Source organism: Diadema setosum, chromosome 15 (assembly GCF_964275005.1).
Source record: "Diadema setosum chromosome 15, eeDiaSeto1, whole genome shotgun sequence".
Classification (NCBI taxonomy): domain Eukaryota; kingdom Metazoa; phylum Echinodermata; class Echinoidea; order Diadematoida; family Diadematidae; genus Diadema; species Diadema setosum.
The window spans coordinates 35288652-35307209 of NC_092699.1; the positions used below are offsets into that span (position 1 = coordinate 35288652).

General features: G+C 38.4%; 1 protein-coding gene across 1 annotated transcript; it reads left to right on the forward strand.

Annotated features, from left to right (window-relative positions):
• Positions 1-638: 638 nt before the first annotated feature.
• On the forward strand, positions 639-10206 carry LOC140238884 (acetylcholinesterase-like). Its single transcript, XM_072318780.1, has 8 exons — positions 639-1215; positions 1950-2112; positions 2653-2730; positions 3883-4001; positions 4441-4608; positions 5068-5427; positions 7583-7848; positions 9738-10206. The coding sequence occupies exons 1-8, from the start codon at positions 823-825 to the stop codon at positions 9919-9921; spliced, it is 1731 nt and encodes a 576-aa protein (XP_072174881.1). The 5' UTR covers positions 639-822; the 3' UTR covers positions 9922-10206.
• The last annotated feature ends 8352 nt before the right edge of the window (positions 10207-18558 follow it).

Sequence of the window (18558 nt, forward strand, 5' to 3'; positions counted from 1 at the left end):
ATGTGATGGCACTAGGTGAGGGCTTCAAAACTTCTACACAGAATTTTGACCTTTGACTTCTTTGACCTTTGACCTTGATTTTTGACCTATATTGTACATTTTGCTACAAAATGCTACTTTCGGCGGGGACATATATTACGCACCGCGTAATTTCTACTTTTCCTTGTTAATGGCTGATTTTAAAGTGGTCCGGAAGTGATCTTTAGCGTTCACCTTCATCAAAAATTCATGGACCTTCTTGCTAAAATGTGCAAAGTGTAAATTCATTTTTCCTGACGACTAAGCATTCTTTCAAAGTCAACTTAAATAATGACCATAACTCCAAACAAAGATTTCGGTCTTCATGAGAATGTAAGTTGACAATGTGGTCCTGGACTTTATGGATTATAGTTGCACATGGCTAATGCGATGTTACATGTTCGTGGCTGTTACATCAGTGTCATCGAATTGTGCGATGTTTTGTTACTGAACCAGGAGTGGATAAAATTATCAACAGACGATATGATTTGTAACAGGTGTGAGGGTTTCCAAGCCCGTAGATTTTGAAGCAACCCTTGTTAATTTAATGTTATCCTGCGAGTACATTATCTTTTGTTTGTCAGTTGGCTGACATTTATTGCCACTTTTCCCAGACATAATATTCTTGGATGTGACGTCACATCAAAGTCCATTGACACTGCCACGCAGACAATATTCTGTACATCCCTGGATCATCGTATGAGACATTCAACGTTCTAGCATTAATTCGATAAGACTCTTCTACAACTAGAAACGCTCTTCATTAATTTCGAGTACAACCTCAGCTACTAAACTTATGATACAATGACCTCATCGATTTGGATATCCAACCTACTGTTAGTAGTGACAGCGTGGCTGGCGTACGGAGTCAAGGCCGAGGAGACTCCGCGAGTCACGCTGCCGCATTCGTCGACGGTCGTGTCCGGCATCACCCTCGACTACGAGGAGGCCGAATACCTCCGCGTGAGCACGACCTTCCAAGCGTACCTCGGCATTCCGTACGCGGAGCCGCCGGTGGGCGACCTGCGCTTCGAGAAGCCCGTTAAGAAGGGCGACCTTGGGAAGACGTACTTGGCCGTGAACGACCGGGCAATCTGTCCTCAGATGAGCCCAGTGGATGATTTATTTCCGATCCCAATCTTCAGGAATGTGGACGAAGACTGCCTGTACCTCAATGTGCACACTCCTTCTCCAAGGGTGAGGAAGCCTTTAATATATAGTGAAACTCAACTTCATCCTCACTACAAGTTTACTGTGTTAAAAAAGGGTTGAATACACGAAACAGAACAGTGAAACAATCATCAACAATAAGAGAAATCAATTTTCTTTCAAGTATTGTAAAGGGAAATCGCATGTTTTTACGCAACTGCGATGTCATGATTGTAGTCATTATGAAAACGAAATAAGGTGATGATGTGCTCACCTCACAACTCTTCCATTACTTAGAGCAAAAAAAAAAAAAGAATTAAAAATTGATGTTGTTTTTTCGGTCAACATGGTCAATGATCTAGCTGCTATAACCCGTTTTCCTTTGAAGGTCCTTTTCGCTTGGCCATTACAAATCCAAACTGTTACTTTGAGTGGTATAAACATTCTTTTTTATTTCACCTCAAAGACAAACATTGAGAGAAGAATTGTAGCTTGTAAGGGGATATTTTCTCGTTACAGTTTCCAGAAAACATTTGAATTCTAAACAGCGACGGGTTCGAATAACAGGCAGATTCCTTCCATTTTCAACTGTTGTTCAACTTCAATTTCATCAGCATTTACATGGTCTATACGAATATACAGATCTAACAGGCAGTATGATTTTATACGCGGGTTTACAGCAAATCGAAACAAAGAAAAAATCTGTTCATAATTCCATTCTGTGTGGATTACGCCGAGAAGGATAGCTCATACTAAATTCAGCACTTTGATTCACATTTCAGCCGACAGGCGCACCTGTTTTAGTCTGGTTTCACGGGGGAATGTACACCGTAGGTGCGGGGTCCAGCTTCGTGTACGAGCCCGTCGCCTTGATGGCTTTCACTGAGGACTTTATCGTCGTCACTGTCAACTACCGTCTCGGAGTGTTTGGCTTCCTCACCACAGGTAGTCAATGACTTCGCACTCCTTTTAGCACGCGTGCTTAGCATGGGAGTTACTTCATTTGATCATCATAGTTGACTAAAGACAATAATAGTAGACTCAAACAAACAATATTCAAAGATCTCTCAGTTGATATTAACAAAAGTGATGGAATTCTAGCTAAAGCTAAATTTAAGCACGACACAGTGATAACGGTCAGAATTACACCAGCATGACTAGAGATAATTTTGTAAAACAGATGAAGCGATGAAATAAAAGCCTTAAGATACATTTTCCCTATACTGTAAACTATAATCAATGGCTTATAGTGATCATTTACCCCTGTTACCAGTTCAACTGGGTAAAGAATGACACAAGCTTGCTGTCTTGTATTTATGTTCTTGTGCGTGTTTGTATGATTGCGTGATCAATGTTGTTCTGGACGATTACAACAAGATAGCAAAGACATTATCATACCGATAACCCTTTTCCCCAGTCCATGCTGTTACGTTAATGTAGTGCTTCCAAAGATGATCAAAATACCTGAATGCCATTTCTTCCAAGGTGATACTACTGCTCCCGGTAACTACGGCATGTTCGACCAGGTTATGGCACTGCAGTGGGTTCAAGACAACATAGAAGGTCAGATATTATAACAACCGATCTCTCATAATCCCGTCTTGTTCTTCTCTATATTCCTTCTTCGTTATTTCAAAGCGCCGTTTCGTTATTCTGTTACTGTTAATGTCTTTCATGTATCACAAACCGTGGCTGGTACAATCACTTCGATCACTGCATGGACGGTCATAACATCAACCATAATTATGAATGATGATGATGATGATGATGATGATGATAATGATGACGATAATGATGATGATAATGATGATGATAATGATGATGATGATGATGATGACGATGATGATGATGCAAAAATAGTAAGAACAATTGGGAAAGAATGAGTCTAGACAAAAAAAAAAATATTGTACATGTGTACAAGTGTACCAATGTACTTTATTAATACCAATAGAGAATTGTGATGTTTGTACATCTTTGCGTTTTTGTCTGTTACTATATTGCTTTTTTTTTTATAGTGCTACCTGACTACCATCAGTTTTGCTGGTGTAAGATAGCTGAAAGTATTGCTCACATTGCACGTCACGTGTCTAAGAGCTCCGGTTATTCGCAGAATGTGCTGTAATAATCTGACAATCTGTGAAGCCCCATGTGGATAATATGGGAAGTATTTTTCCCCCGATTGATGACTATTTGTGATTGCTGCTGGAATGAGTATAAATACATGTATAATCTGCCGTACTTTGGCAAAAGGAAGCAAATGACATACCATCCGAATTTGAGTTATTGATGTTTTAATAATTCACATAATCATGATAATGAGCTCTTCTTCTATGCCAAATTTCATGCAGAAACACTCATCCTACTAAGAGATATGTTAGATAAGACATCATGATAATCCATTGACGTCAGTGTAAATGACCAACACATTTTGCTCTTTTACGAGAAATGTCACTTTTGTCACTTGCTTACTTTTGCCAAAGTAGGGCATTATTACCCCATGACGAACAATTTTAAATTTTCATCACAATTCAACAAATGATTTTGTACGATCAAACATGTTTCGAGAAGAAGCAATCAGACAACACAGCGCATCATCAGTAGAATAATGTGACTAAATGCAGTTAAAAGTATCAGAAAAGCCCTTTCTTAGTGTCCGATGAAATCGAACAACGCCTACACTTTTTATGTCTTTTATACCACGGTACCATGCGGCAGCTTTTGGCGGAGACCCGTCTAGGGTGACCATCATGGGCCAGAGTGCCGGGTCGGCCAGCGTCGGGCTGCATGTCTTGTCCCCTCAGAGTAGCGGCCTTTTTCAGCAGGCTATCATGGAGGTGGGTTACTTTTATGACGTCACTCTATGAACAATGAATATTTCATCCCCTAACAGGGCAGTTGGTTTTAAGAAGAGAATAAGAAATTTAGTGTTCGTAGGAGTCAAGATGATGTCATTTAAATCTATGTAATTTACAAAATTGCCTTAAAGAGCTGGAAAATAGAGAAAGCGCAGCGATATTATATCTTTTATTTATAACGTGTCAACAGCTGTCGAATATGCAACATGCGAATATGATGCAAATAATATTGACTGTTGTTTTCTGTTGTTTGTGGCTGGGTACTATACATATTCCCACGTAATCGTATACACAATAATGTTTGTATGTGTGGGTGTGTGTGTGTGTGTGTGTGTGGGAGGGGGCGGCGTTGGACAACTTGTCTTACGCTGTAACCAAACTTCCAAACTTCGATGATTCCAATAAAATCTCCTCACAGAGCGGTAACGCCCTATGTCCTTGGGCTGTCGATACCAACATCGATCGGCAGATCGCCCTCTCGGACGAGATCGCGAAGCAGGTTGGCTGCTACTCCGCCGACAGCCAGGACCTGGTTTCCTGCCTTCGAACTGTGGACGAACCAACGCTCACTAGGGCGCAAATAATAGTGAGACCCTACAGTCTACCTTCAATTCTTTTATTTGAATTGTTGCATGCAAATTAGGTAAGATTGAGTGTGGTTAGGAGAAGAATTCTTGTATCAGGTGTGCTTTAATTGACCTTTTTTTCCGGAAAGAAAAAGTAAGAAAGAGAGGCTGACGAGGGATGTCGTAATGAAACAGATAATTATGGAAGGGATTTCTTTCCCTGAAGTATGTGTGATATCGATCATGAGACGTACAAGGTAAAAAAAAATATCTTTATACTGATTAGCAATTTCGTGTGGGTCTGCATGTATCGTCAATCAACGGTGATCAAGAGTTAATTTATAAGAACTTTACATAAGAGTCGCCTGTTTATTTCAGGGATTAACACGCTGCGCAATTTTATTTTCGTTTCACAATGCGATTCTCATTTAAGAGTTCTGTTGCACGGCTTATTCCCTTCTTCCCTTTGACAATACCAGATATCAGCCCAATATCTCCTCAATGAGATGCTCTTCGTTCCCGTTGTCGATTACGACTTCCTGCCCGACTTGCCCATCAACATCGTCCAGCGATCCGAGTTCAACAGCGTGCCGACCCTTTTGGGGACCAACCAGGACGAGGGAACGTTCGCTGTCATGCGCGCCTTCCCTACCTACGTTGTGAGGAAAGAGCCCCCACCGATGAGTTTTAGCCAGCTGCAAGAGATGTTTCCCCAGTACCTTTACTACAGCAGCCCAACACTGACCGAGGTGGCCGAACAGTGGTACGTGGACTGGACGAAGGCAGACGACCCGTCCGCTGACCACCTCGACGCCTTCATAGAAATGAATACCGATCAGGTACGATACTGCTGGTTAGGGCTAAATGGTCAAATTGTCAGTTGGAGTATGGAGGTGGGAACCTTTCTCGTTGGAGCCTCACGCTTTGTCAACACCATTATAAAACCAAGGAAAATCATATTTATATTAATATTTTCTATCATGTTTTCATGAGGATTCAGGATATTTTATAGAAAATATTTTTACTGGATCTCTGTAGCCATTGTAATTAGCAACGTGGACTGTAGATTCTTTTTACATTCATTTTTAAATTTAGGAAAAGGGTAATGTTTTTCGTTGTAGATGCCTCTAAAAAAGATACATTTTCTTGTTGATGGAAATTAAATGAATTAACTTCAGTTCAAATCAGTTCAATTCATTTCAATTCAATTCAATTCAATTCAATTCAATTCAATTCAATTCAATTTAATTCAATTCAATTCAATTCAATTCAATTCAATTCAATTCAATTCAATTCAATTCAATTCAATTCAATTCAATTCAATTCAATTCAATTCAATTGCCATACATCGTACATAATGTACCCAGCATGGTGGGAGTATAGACGAGTGGTATGATACAAAATGTTCTATATAACATGGATATCAGTCATGCAAATGGAGCGACATTATCTCCAGATGACTCTGTAAAAAACAAACAATAACAGCCTTATCTTTTATCTATAATTATTGATATTAAGCATCACTTTATAAACAAGCGCACCTGGGTGTACACTCACGCAGACAGTAAGCTCAGTAGCACTTGCGTTCACCCCCCCCCCCCCCCCCCGAAGCGGTAGACAGACTTTCTCTTTTCTCTCTCCCTCTCTCTCCCTCTCTCTCTCTCTCTCTCTCTCTCTCTCTCTCTTTGTCTTTTCCCCTATTTTCATTATGACATCTTGTGAAGGTTTCAAGCATCTTCTTTCCGCGGCGCCTTTGCGCCTTGAGGAGCTTTTAAAAGTCACCTTTTCGCCTTCCCTTACACGAACATGACGAAGGGGTTTTGGCTGTTTGTTCAATATTTAGCTGCTGTTTCACCTTCTCGTCCTGAGCAAGGCGCGGAGACGAGCTTATTCTCACTTGCTTGATTTATAAAAATGAAACAATACGGAAAGTGGCTTTCTGACCTTAGCACCTGCTTGTACAAGGCAAAGCACTTGAAATGTATTAAGTTTCAACAAGTCACCTCCTTGCCAGCGTTTAGTTTTCGTATCTCAGCTTGCTCTTAGACCAATGTGATTGAATTTCTTCATTCTAAGAAAATCATATGACACACAACAGTCATATAAAATTACTTTAAAATGCTTTTCATGCTTTGATTTATATTATATTACATTTGATGCCGTAGTATGCAGGAAGAAAGAACGCACACTCAAGCAAACATACAAATCAGATGGTAGATTTGATACAACATTGTTTCTTGTCGTTTTCTTTCTATTCAATTGTCTAGGACGTTTTCTGGTCACCTAATATCACTAAGAACATGAAGAAACATTTTGATTCTGATTCTGCCTATGAATTGAATTCTTTCTCACGCTTGAAACAAGGAGTGATTTATTGGTTCGTCCACTTTGTTTGTTTGTTTATTTGTTTGTATGTTTGTTTGTTTGTTTTGTTTGTTTATTTGTATGGGTGGGGGAGTGCGCCATCTCCATCATACACACGTCTTCAGAATGAAGGTTCTTGTAGAATTATCATTCATTGGATGATGATGATTAGAATTTCTATTCGCTTTCCTTTGATTTCCCTATTTCAACACAAAGGTGCATAATGAAAGTATCTATCAATAGTTACGAAATAGCACTTACTCAAAGAGCTGCAAGAATAGAACATAAAAGACAAAAACGTATCAGGGCAATTAACCCCGAGAGTTTTTATCCCCCCGGCTAACATGGTTAGTGATAAGGTTAGAGTAAAGATTAGGGTTAGGCAAGTTGTTAGGTTTAGGGTATAGAGTTTGGGTTAGGGTTAATTAGGATTAGGTTCAGGATTAGGATTAGGGTCAGGGGAAGGGTTCGGGGTAATTGCCCAGGAGGTACTTGGTTGCACACACCCACATGAGGACACACTTAGAAACCCAAACGAACTATGTTGTAAGCCCGTGAGAACGTATACCCTGAGCATACTTATTCATTTACCCTCCCCCCCCCCCCCCCACACACACATTATTCTCGTAGACATTCGCCTGTGCTACGGAGGTGATGGCGAGAGCTCTCTCGCAGTCCGGCGCCCCGACCTTCCGCTATGAGATGACCCACGACCCGGCGTGGTCGATCATAGCGGGGATTCCGACGTGGATTGGGGCGGGTCACGGGGAGGAACTCCAGTACGTGTTTGGCTGGGCCTTCAACGACCTCTTCGGCCGCTTCGTCGGTCAGACGGAGGAAGAGAAGACGATGTCGCTGCAGTTTATGACATACTGGACCAACTTCATCAGGACTGGGTGAATGTCTTTTTCTCATCTTTAATACTCAGAACAGGCCAATTATGGAGACTTTTTGTCCCTCCCGAATGATTATGCGCTTAAATTCTTTCGTGAACCCCATTTTGATTAGCAAATGAAATGACATCGTACTTGAAGTTCAAATTCAAGTTTAATAACAATGATGTACTTTAAAAAGAAGTACAATACATGAACAGCAGCCCAATGTATGATTATTGACTTGTTTTTATGAATCCGAATAATTATGCACTTAAAATCTTTCGTGAACCCCATTTTGATTAGCAACTGAAATGAACTCGTACTTCAAGTTCAAATTAACATTCAAGTAATGATGCATTTTAAAAACGAAGAAACACGATAGGTGACTAGCAGCACAAGATATGATTATAACTTTTTTTTTGTAATGTAAAGTACGTTAAGTTTCAGTTTCGATCATTATATATCAAACATATTATATCAACGTATCAAATCAAAATGAGAATGAGGAAGAAAGATTTGTGGTAACACAATGTGTATGTAGTCCTTGAAAGGAGTGTTGTTTAGCAAAAGACATGAGAAAGAGAAGAGTGTAGAGGGCAGTGAAATAGGGAGAGAGTTTAAGAGATCGTATAGTTTCAGTTGAGACCTAACTTCAGTTTTCTAACAGTTTTGGGTGAGATAATGAAAAACGTCCTAAGAAATATGAAAGATCATGTAATTCCAAGAGGCATTCAACGTTTATTTGATGAAAATTGGTTTTGAAATGGCTAAGACACCCAAAACAGAGTAATCCTAACAAAAGGTGGGACCCAGTTTTAATTACGATCGCTTTATTTTATTCAGTTTTTCGATGCGTCAGCCATTCCAAACTGATTTTCAGTTAAGTTAAAAGCCCAATCCTCGGCCCCACCAATATATTATACTATCCCTTTAAGGAAGGCAAAATAGTGACGGTCGAAGGGCAGCAGTGAGCTGAAAGATGAGGTTGCATCTAGTGGAGACGATTGAATAGGAGGCAGGGACAGTTGTAAGGAAGAATAGAGTGAGAATCATGAATGGGGTTCGGAGGTCGGTGAAAGGAGAAAGAAAGAAGGGAGGAGAAGGGGATGAGAATATTGGAAAATCCTGAAGAGGTGATGAAGATCTTCATCACCTCTCCCTCCCTCCCCCCCCCCCTCTCTCTCTCTCTTATATCTAACCTAAATGAAACAATAATATTTTGCGTCATGCTAATTGGAGATGTGACGTATGATAGGGCCTATTTGAGTTTCTAGGAATTATCCAAACAGACTGTATGAACGATTTGATTCTTAGATGTTTTGGTTATTCGTTTTTCTAATCATTCATCTGAACAAACGCATAAAATATATTTTGTATCTTTCTCATATGCTTCTCTCTTCTTTCTTTCTTTTATTCTTTGTGTCTTTCTTTTTGTCCATCTGTATCTATATTTCTTTTACGGCTTGTATATCTCCATTTGTCCATACATTACCCCCGTTTCCTGTATATCTGTCACATAATTACAAAAAGTCATTTATAAGGTCAAAATGACATGTGATATTATCATATATTGTATATTGCATATATTACATATATTATATTTCATATATCACATGTTACATATCATGTACCAGTATTATGTACTATAGATTACATGTTATATATCATATGAATATATCGTATATGACATATGTTTTTATAAATGTATATTTTGTCTGACTTCAAATCAATTCTATTTTCCCTCATGATATTGCATATATTACATATATTATATTTCATATATCACATGTTATATATCCTGTACCAGTATTATGTACTATAGATTACATATTATATATCATATGAAAATATCGTATATGACATATGTTTTTATAAACATCTCTCACCCTCTCTGTCGCCTCACTACACAGAGACCCGAATTCAGCGGAGTCTAGCTACCCGCCTTGGCCAACGTTCAGCGTGCCCGAGCTCAAGTACAAACAGCTGTCGCTGGGCATGGAGAACTCTCGGGCCTTGCGCATGGACAATTGCGCCCTCTGGCTCAACCTGGCGCCAGACCTCTATGCTCAGGACATGCAATATAACAATCAATAAAAATACACAGCTCCTTTCGTCTTACCTGCTGCAGACCCATGAAGCTTAGAAAAAAACAAACAAACAACAAAACAAAACAAAACAAAACACAAAACCAAACAAAACAAAACCCAAACAAACAAATAAACAAATAAGCGAACAAATAAAAGCGAACAGCAAACTAAACAAAAACAGCTGATGCCCCAAGAATAACAAAAATATCAACATCATCATCATCTACAGCAATAAAAACCGAATCTTCCGAACCATTGAAATTGGGTCGCTGGTTCATAAGCAGATATTTATCCAGACACCTATACTACCAGGTGGCCTAGCATGTTCTGAAAAAAGCTGAATAAATGCTGATACCGCTCAGCCAATGTTCTACCCCCAGCAGTGACAACAAGACTAATTTATTCTCTGCGTACCTGCTGCTCCATCTTGTTTCTTCACTCCCTCGGGATCATAATTATTATTAACATATCGATTCTGATATTATCTGAGATGATTATGATAATTTTCATCAAAAGCCGTCAAGATAGACTCGGTATAATGCATATCAATTACTGCGTTGAGTGAATAGCATAGGTGATCAGAACCGTAAATCAGAAGTCCAGTACAGATGACATTCATTACCTGGGTTGCATCCCACTGAGTGTTTGTTGGTAATGCGGATGTTTTGTCTTCATGGCCTTGGCATAAGACGGTGCCTTTGTGACAAAAATATATCAGAATTTACCCATATCAAAATTTAATACCCTTTTCCAACGTTTCTGAGCCCTTTCAATGAAACGTCTAGAAAAATAACAAAACTGGAAAAATTCCCAAGGTCAATGTGGTGACTTATATGATTACATCAAAATGAAAAGGAAGCACATTTTTTTTTCTATGGATGCACAAACAAATATTTCTTTGAAGTTTTGATTGCATTTCCTGTGACTGTGTATGTATGTGTATGTCATGTGTGAGCGTGTGTGTGTGTGTGTGTGTATAATATATATATATATATATATATGTGTGTGTGTGTGTGTGTGTGTGAGTGTGTGTCTGTGTCTGTGCGTGTGCTGTGCGTGTGTGTGTTTGTGTGTACTTTGTTATGTGTAATTCATGTTGAGTCAGAATTTACAGGTTAATAGTAGTTAAAGGGCTGGTAGGACCTAAAGTTTTAGTTTAGAAGAGGCTGTTGATTTCCAATAGTGGACTTCCTGCGGTAAAACGGCGATCTGACTCACGATCCATGGTTTATCGCTGTTTGATGCCGGCGTCATAACTGTTGCTAAATTGAGCAAAGATAGACACACGGTGAAGGAAATGTTAAAAATCGGCTGTGGTCGTATAAACATTCGTGAGAGCTTTTATTGCCAGCTAAATGACCGCCGTTGGAGTGTTTCTCAAACCCCATCAGCAACTTCGTGAGAGATGGCAAAATCTTCGTGTAGCCATCTTGTTCGTGTTTCCTTCAGGTAAACATCTTAAAGATCCACATCTTCGGGGTCTTCGTGTGTGGTTCACTGCCTTCCTGTGACCTGGAAGGTTCGTTCTTACTTCGGCTGTCGATTTGCTTTTGTTTATGTTCAAGACCAACCGCACGAAATTAGAAATTCCATAATCGTAATATTGCACTATTGTCTCAATTTGGGAACAGTATGACGCTACTCTAAATTCTGTGTCAGATTTTTTTTTTCAACAAAATTGACACAATAACATGATGGCCATACGAACATGAAATAGAATTGGCTACGAACTTGATGGTTTTAGACATGGCAACCAACAGCTGAAGCAAGAGTGTACGATCCTTACAGATGGCGCCCGATGGCACCCGAACCAGACACGAAGGCTATACGAAGACGCGAATCCTATCAAGAAGTTACCCGAAGGACACATGAATACACATAATGGGAGTTGCTGCTGGAGCCTGAGAAACTCCATCGGCGCGGTCTACATGGCCAAAGCGCCCTCACGAATACGATCAGAGCCGACTTTGAACATAGGTGTGTTGATCTTTGCTCAGTTTTAGAACAGTGTCATGCCACCTACAGCAACATTCAACCATTAATTCCTGTCTCTTCCACAAACACTTGCCAAAAACACAAACGGCCCTAGAAGTCAACCCTGACAGATATAAGGAAGTCCGGAAATGGTTTGGATTTTGTCGCTTGGATTTTTTATTTGTCACACAAGGAAATTTACCTTTATGCACCATGAACTTTTTGATCCAACATTTTTAACATGATTTCCTCTACACTTAGACTTAGACAAAAGGACAAGAAACGCTTGTTCTGAGCAATTGCCCACATACGTGTGGAAAGGTATTACGTGTACTAGTAACACTTTCAGATACAGCCCGTAATTTATTTACAATATAAAGTCGATAGGATTTTAGACTTGCCAGGCCGTGTCGTTGGTGGCATCACTATTAATGGCGTTACATCCCTCAAGTGCAGAGTGCATTAAAGCACCTATTGTCATGTTTCTGAGGCTGTGCCCCTACACTTCAGTTATTTTCGCTGCTTGCTATGAACCGCTGATTAGGCCATCATGGAATTATTTATCACTATAGGTGCATTTAGCTGACCTCAGAGCATGGTAAATTATGGCTACCACAACCTCAGGAAGGGGGGGGGGGGCTTCCAAAGAAGAACAAGAGCACTTTCAGTATGTTATTTAATGAGCCAGATGCGTTGCTACGTCAGTGAATGATTTTTTTTTTGTTAGGTATTCTCGAAACCCCCAGTTAGAAATTACCATACAAAACAGCAACCAAACCGAATTGGTATGTACATGTAGTTCATTGTTGCCTATGCCATCTCTTGTTTGTCTGTTTTCCTTCATTCCTCGTGTGTTCCTCATGGGCTATTGTTCATTTACATAATGCACTGCATAAAAAGAGGTATACCGATTTACGTTAACGTCACTGATAGCTTATTCGCACTTTACCTCATACGGTTGTACTACCGTCTTTTGAAATGTTACGTTTACTACTTCCTCTCCCCCTTTAAGTGGTATCAAAAGTTTCTTTGGATTCTCTCACTCTCACCAGGCTATCTGTTTGATTTACCGGAAATGTAACAACGTTGCTATCAGAGTTTATCTGTTCTCTGAATCTTTTGGGAAACAGAAGAAAGAGAGAAATAAAATGACACATGTGGCAAAACACTGTCACGTTTCATGATGTGTTGATCTTTTTTTTTTTTTTTTTTTGTAAAACACTTTGCAATAGAGTGAAAGCACAGTAGTCCATCAATTTAGTTGGGCCTATTTATTTTGACTATAATTATTGATATACACATATGCAAGGCTTTACGGTTCCATGACATTTGCTCCTGCGACAATTTTTTCCATGAAATATCTGCACGCTATTTAAATCCAAACACAATTTCCATCCCCCCCCCAAAAAAAAAAGAAACATAACTCTAACCATATTCCTAGCCCTCACATCAAACTAAACCTAAAACCTAAACCATCAAAACCTAAATCTAAAACCTTAACCTAAAACCTCATCACAATCCTAACTCCAAGTCCTTCGAGAAATAAGAGTGGGGCCATTGCAGCAGGAGCAAAATAATGTTGTGTCACCAAACGAGTCTTGACAGATCTTAAATGTGTCTTTGTATACCTGTATTGTTAAAGTACTATTATGGAAACCATTAGCCATCGCTGGAAAAAAAAAAAGTACTAAAATCTCCATTATAAGAACATGTTTGCGCATACCCCCAAGGAAGAGATTTTCAACAAAACATTCAGTTCTTCTTCCCTCGTTGTCCGTTCAGCATTCAGGCACCATTCGCGTAAATTCTTCTTCTTCCTTTTTTTTTTTTTTAAACACACGTCCTTTCGTTCTACCTTACCAAGTCACAGCCAGGATGATGAGCCCAACATTAGTCACCCGTTCATTCAACCGGACATTCAAGTTTTGAAAAGGTTCAATATCCCCACATTTACTATCTCGTTATCTCACGAATGACTTCAGACTTGTTTCATAATTACTCACTGCGTGAAAAGCTCCCATCAGTTGTAGAAATTTCGGAATTGCATCACGTTGGAGGAAAGACTCAGAAAGACTCAACAGCTATTCAGTTTTGCACAGTTTCTGGTTTTACCAAATGATGTAATTATCTGAAGTGATATGATGACGTTGATGGATCAAATCGTCTCGATATTACGTAACAGGATTCAACTGTATAGGAGCATTTTATCGAGTAGACATTTCGGAGCTTGTTCCATATCGCGTATCCAGTATCGAAATTTGAATAAACCGTTTATATATAATTAATTATATATATATATATATATATATATATATATATATATATATATATATATATATATATATATATATATATATATATATATATATATTATATATATATATATATATATATAGCAATAATAATGTCACAACAGAGGAATGCATTAAATCCAATCTTGATGCATTTAATGCATTCCTCTGTTGTGACATTATTATTGCTATTTATACGCGGAGCAACTACAATGTTTATATATATATGTATATATATGTATATGTATATAGTGCGAGAGATAATTCCCTTCCCAAACGTACGCGGTGCCTCATTGTGGGTAGCCGAAAGCAGGCCGAAAGGCAGACAGGCCGAAAGCTCGACTGATTAAAAGGGAGACTCAAGATCGAGAGCAACGTCCGTCTCAGTCCAATTTCTTTCAGTATTATATATATATATATATATATATATATATATATATATATATATATATATATATATATATATATAATTATTCTCTCTCTCCTTCTCTCACCCCTCCCTGTATCATTCTCTATCTATGTATCTATCTCTCTTTTACTATCTATCTATCTATCTATCTATCTATCTATCTATCTATCTTATCCCTTATTCGGTATTCAATTCACTCAACTGAACCGTTCCATCAATGAAACATATTAATACTCCATTTTCTTTTTCTCCGTCCTAGATTTGCTCTCATGTCCCCAGTAAAATATAATCACATATTCAATCGGACGGTGGAAACGAAAAGATTGCGTGAGAAGCGGAGAGATAATTATCGATTATTAGGTTAAAAGTATGTTGTCATGGTTGTGAGCATTAACTTGGTTCGCTGATGTATACCCGTGTTGGGTATAAAATCTCCCTTGATGCACATTTCAATACTTTGGCTCCGATTTTTACATTTTATTTAATTTCACATTATCACGATTAATACCTGTGATTGTGTATGACCTAGAAACTATGTGATTTTTCCCCGCTCTTGTTACTGGCCCAAAATAATATAAGCTTCTCTCATAGTTAAAGGTCACACTACACCGTCAGAATCTAAACACGTAATAGAACGTGACGCATGTTGGGGTATGTTTATTTCGGTATATCGATATACATGTATATCAGCATGGTCTGTTTCCGTTTTCATTTTCGGCTTCAATGTCACCACATGTTCTATGTTTACATATAAAGTGGATGAGAAAAGACCACGCGTGAAAAGTAAACATCGAATTGAAGGACTACTAAAAATCAATCATAAGCTTCTATTTTGATGGTATAAGTGGTATATAACGTATAGTGTAAATTTCTGTGCTTATACTTGCTAAAAGGATGGCGCAGTTGCTATAGTTGTTTGAAAGGCGTAGCTATTATACAGACATGCAATTTCATAACAACAGCAGTCGGCGCGAAGCAAGTTGACTTCACGATAATGAAGAAAATAAAAGAATACCCTAGCGAGAATACGTGTTGTGGTCCATTCTCGTCTCAAGTAGAGGAAAGAGTTACACTAAAATGTAGAGGAGATGGTATGGCAACTGGGGTAGAAGAAGGAAAGGAGAATTAAGAGAAAAGTAAAGAAAAGGAAAGAGAAGAAAAAACAAGAAGGATCGAGAAATGACTGAATACACGACCGCTTTATCTTGGTGAAAGTAGAGCTTCCATTGTGCTATATAGCATCCTTTTAGTGTTGATGTCTATAACTTTGCTCGTCCTCCGTGTATCAAGTCAGACTCTACTGTTACATACATAATTCGAATCCAAGCTTGTGACATACCCTCCTTATTAGTCTTGCTGTAGAAACAATTTTCTCCGTTATGTCATTATCTCAAGGCGCAATCTTTTTGAGCGATTAATGTTTCCGTATTACATTAAAGTCACTCTCTACCATTGAGAGCAGTGACTAAAAAAGTGCTCGATTTATTCACATTTGAACACTAATTTAATCAATAAACAATGACTATGAGTTTATTCTAAAAATGATTTTGTTAAAACTATTGCTCACATTAAATTTTTCTTGTTCCAGTATCCGTAACTCGTATTTTAGAACTACTTTGATGTACTAATTTTGTTCGTTTTTCCTCTGAAATGATAATGGTAGCTTTAACCCTATAAAGCCCAAGGGGGGGGGGGGGGGACATTGTGCCCCCTACCAGATTTTTCATTTGCCACTTCTTAACCCTCTATCCAATTTCAACCAAATTTGGTGACTTTTCCTAAAATCTTATTGCGAACATTTTGATATATAAGTTTGCTATATTTGGTATTGCTGGTTGCCATGACAACCATAAACTGACAACCATGTCAGTCAGATTTTGCGTATTTTTCTGTTCCAATTTCAATTAACAATATTATAGTGTATGAAATAATAATAACAATAATAATAATACAGGGTACTTATAATGCGCCAGGAGTTCCACATAGTTAACGTGCTCAAGGCGCAGTAGAAGAAGTAAGTTATGAAATACAAAAATCCTTACACAAACATGCACATGAAAATGAATGACACAATAATGATAATGAAAAAATATACATCATAATATACAATTCTACTGAAAAATGGTCATGAACAAATGAGTCTTGAGGGCAACTTTAAAGGAGTCAACATTCGAAATGTGACGGATAGCTTGAGGCAACTGATTCCACAGGGATGATATAAGAAATGGGCGTTTCTTTGCTGAAATTTGCTGAAGAAGCAAAATGTGAAGTAATTTTGCCCTGAAATGTTTGTCCTATTATTTCCTTTGTTTTTATGTGACAAAGACATAAAACAATAGATATAATAGAGATAATTGAAAACAACAGTATTTTCCAAAGATTGCCCTTCTATTTTGTGTCATTTTGATTACTTCACCCAAGTTATGCATGTAATATCATGTAATATAATTTGTTTATCATATTATCAATCTGCAAACTTAAAATTCCAATATTATGGAAATATGAAATGTGATAACTATACACGTTCCTATCCCAAACAATGGATCACAGGTCTCATAATGTATTTCTTTATGTTGTTATGAATAGCGCCCCATGTGGTGACCTTGTGAAATTTCAACTATAACAAATAATGAGATTAGACCTGTACTTCATTTGTGGCAAATATGAAAATGATTGATCTATAATAAAACATATATACTTGGGAAAAAGAAATTATACAGAAAAATCATGTTCTTAGCATATTTCCTCTGTATTTCTTTATATTTTAGTAAATAGCGCCCTCTATGGGTGACCTTGAAAAATTCAAATGTGCGGTCCTGTAGAATATGAGTTGCTCTATCCATGTGCGAAATATGATGATGATACATCAAACAATAACAAAGTTATATAGGGGGGAGCACAATGTGCCCCCCCCCCCTTGGGCCTAGGAAGGGTCAAAATAGCTTGGGCTTTATAGGGTTAAAGTTATCTCCTTTTCTGTTTCTCTCTCTCTCTCTCTCTCTGTTTGTGGATCTGTTTGTTTGTTTTTAGTCTGTGTGTATGTCTGTCTATGTTTATATTTCTGTCTATCTGTCTCTGTCTCTTCCTCTATAATATGTCCCTCTTTGTGTCTGGCAGTTTTCCATTGCTTGACTTTTTTTTTTGCATTGTATACGGGCTGCATCTCTGCCTAACAGCTTTACCTGTGTCCTTCTTACACTCGCCCCCTCCATCTCCCCTCCTTCTCTGTCCGTCTGTTTGTCTGTATGTCTCCACCCCCCTTAAAGGACAAGTTCACCTTCATAGACATGTGGGTTGAGTGAATGCAGCAATGTTAGTAGAACACATCAGTGAGAGTTTGAGCAAAATCGGACAATCCGTTCAAAAATAATGAATTGTTGAAGTTTCTGCTCAGTCACGGCTGGATGAAAAGACTACTATAGCTTGTGATGTCACATGAGTACAACGATATAAAGAAAGAATAAAGAAAATTCAACATATTTCCATTTTTCTCGTAAAGCAAAAGAACACTCGACTTCTGTCTTTCAGACGGCAGGGGGAATAATATTACCCTTAGCATATGTCAGTAGCAAGTCGAAGAAATGTGCACTTTATTCAAAAAGTAAAGTTTTGTGAAATTCTCTTTTTATTTTCCTTATATAGTTGTACGCATGAGGCATCATACACTGTAGTAGTCTTCTCTTCCAGCAGTGACTGCGCAGATACTTAAAATATTCGTAACTTTTGAACGGATTGTCCAATTTTCCTCAACCTTTCACTGATGTGTTCTACTAATATTGCTGCATTCTCTCAATCCTTATGTATGTGAAGGTGGACTTGTCCTTTAAGTCTGTCTGTACGTCTCTCTTTCTCTGCTGTCTATTTCCGCTGTCTGATTGCCCTCCTTGTGTATACCTGTCTTTCTGTCAGGAGTCAACTTCCTTCTTCATTTTGCATCGTCACCCCCCCCCCCCCCTTTCTCTCTCTTTTC

What these genes read in the sequence shown, in the direction of transcription:
- LOC140238884 (XM_072318780.1), top strand. Translation starts at nt 823, where the DNA reads ATGACCTCATCGATTTGGATATCCAACCTACTGTTAGTAGTGACAGCG. An exon ending in TCACTAGGGCGCAAATAATA is followed by an intron (nt 4,609 to 5,067) that starts GTGAGACCCTAC and finishes TGACAATACCAG; the next exon opens with ATATCAGCCCAATATCTCCT. An exon ending in TAGAAATGAATACCGATCAG is followed by an intron (nt 5,428 to 7,582) that starts GTACGATACTGC and finishes TTATTCTCGTAG; the next exon opens with ACATTCGCCTGTGCTACGGA.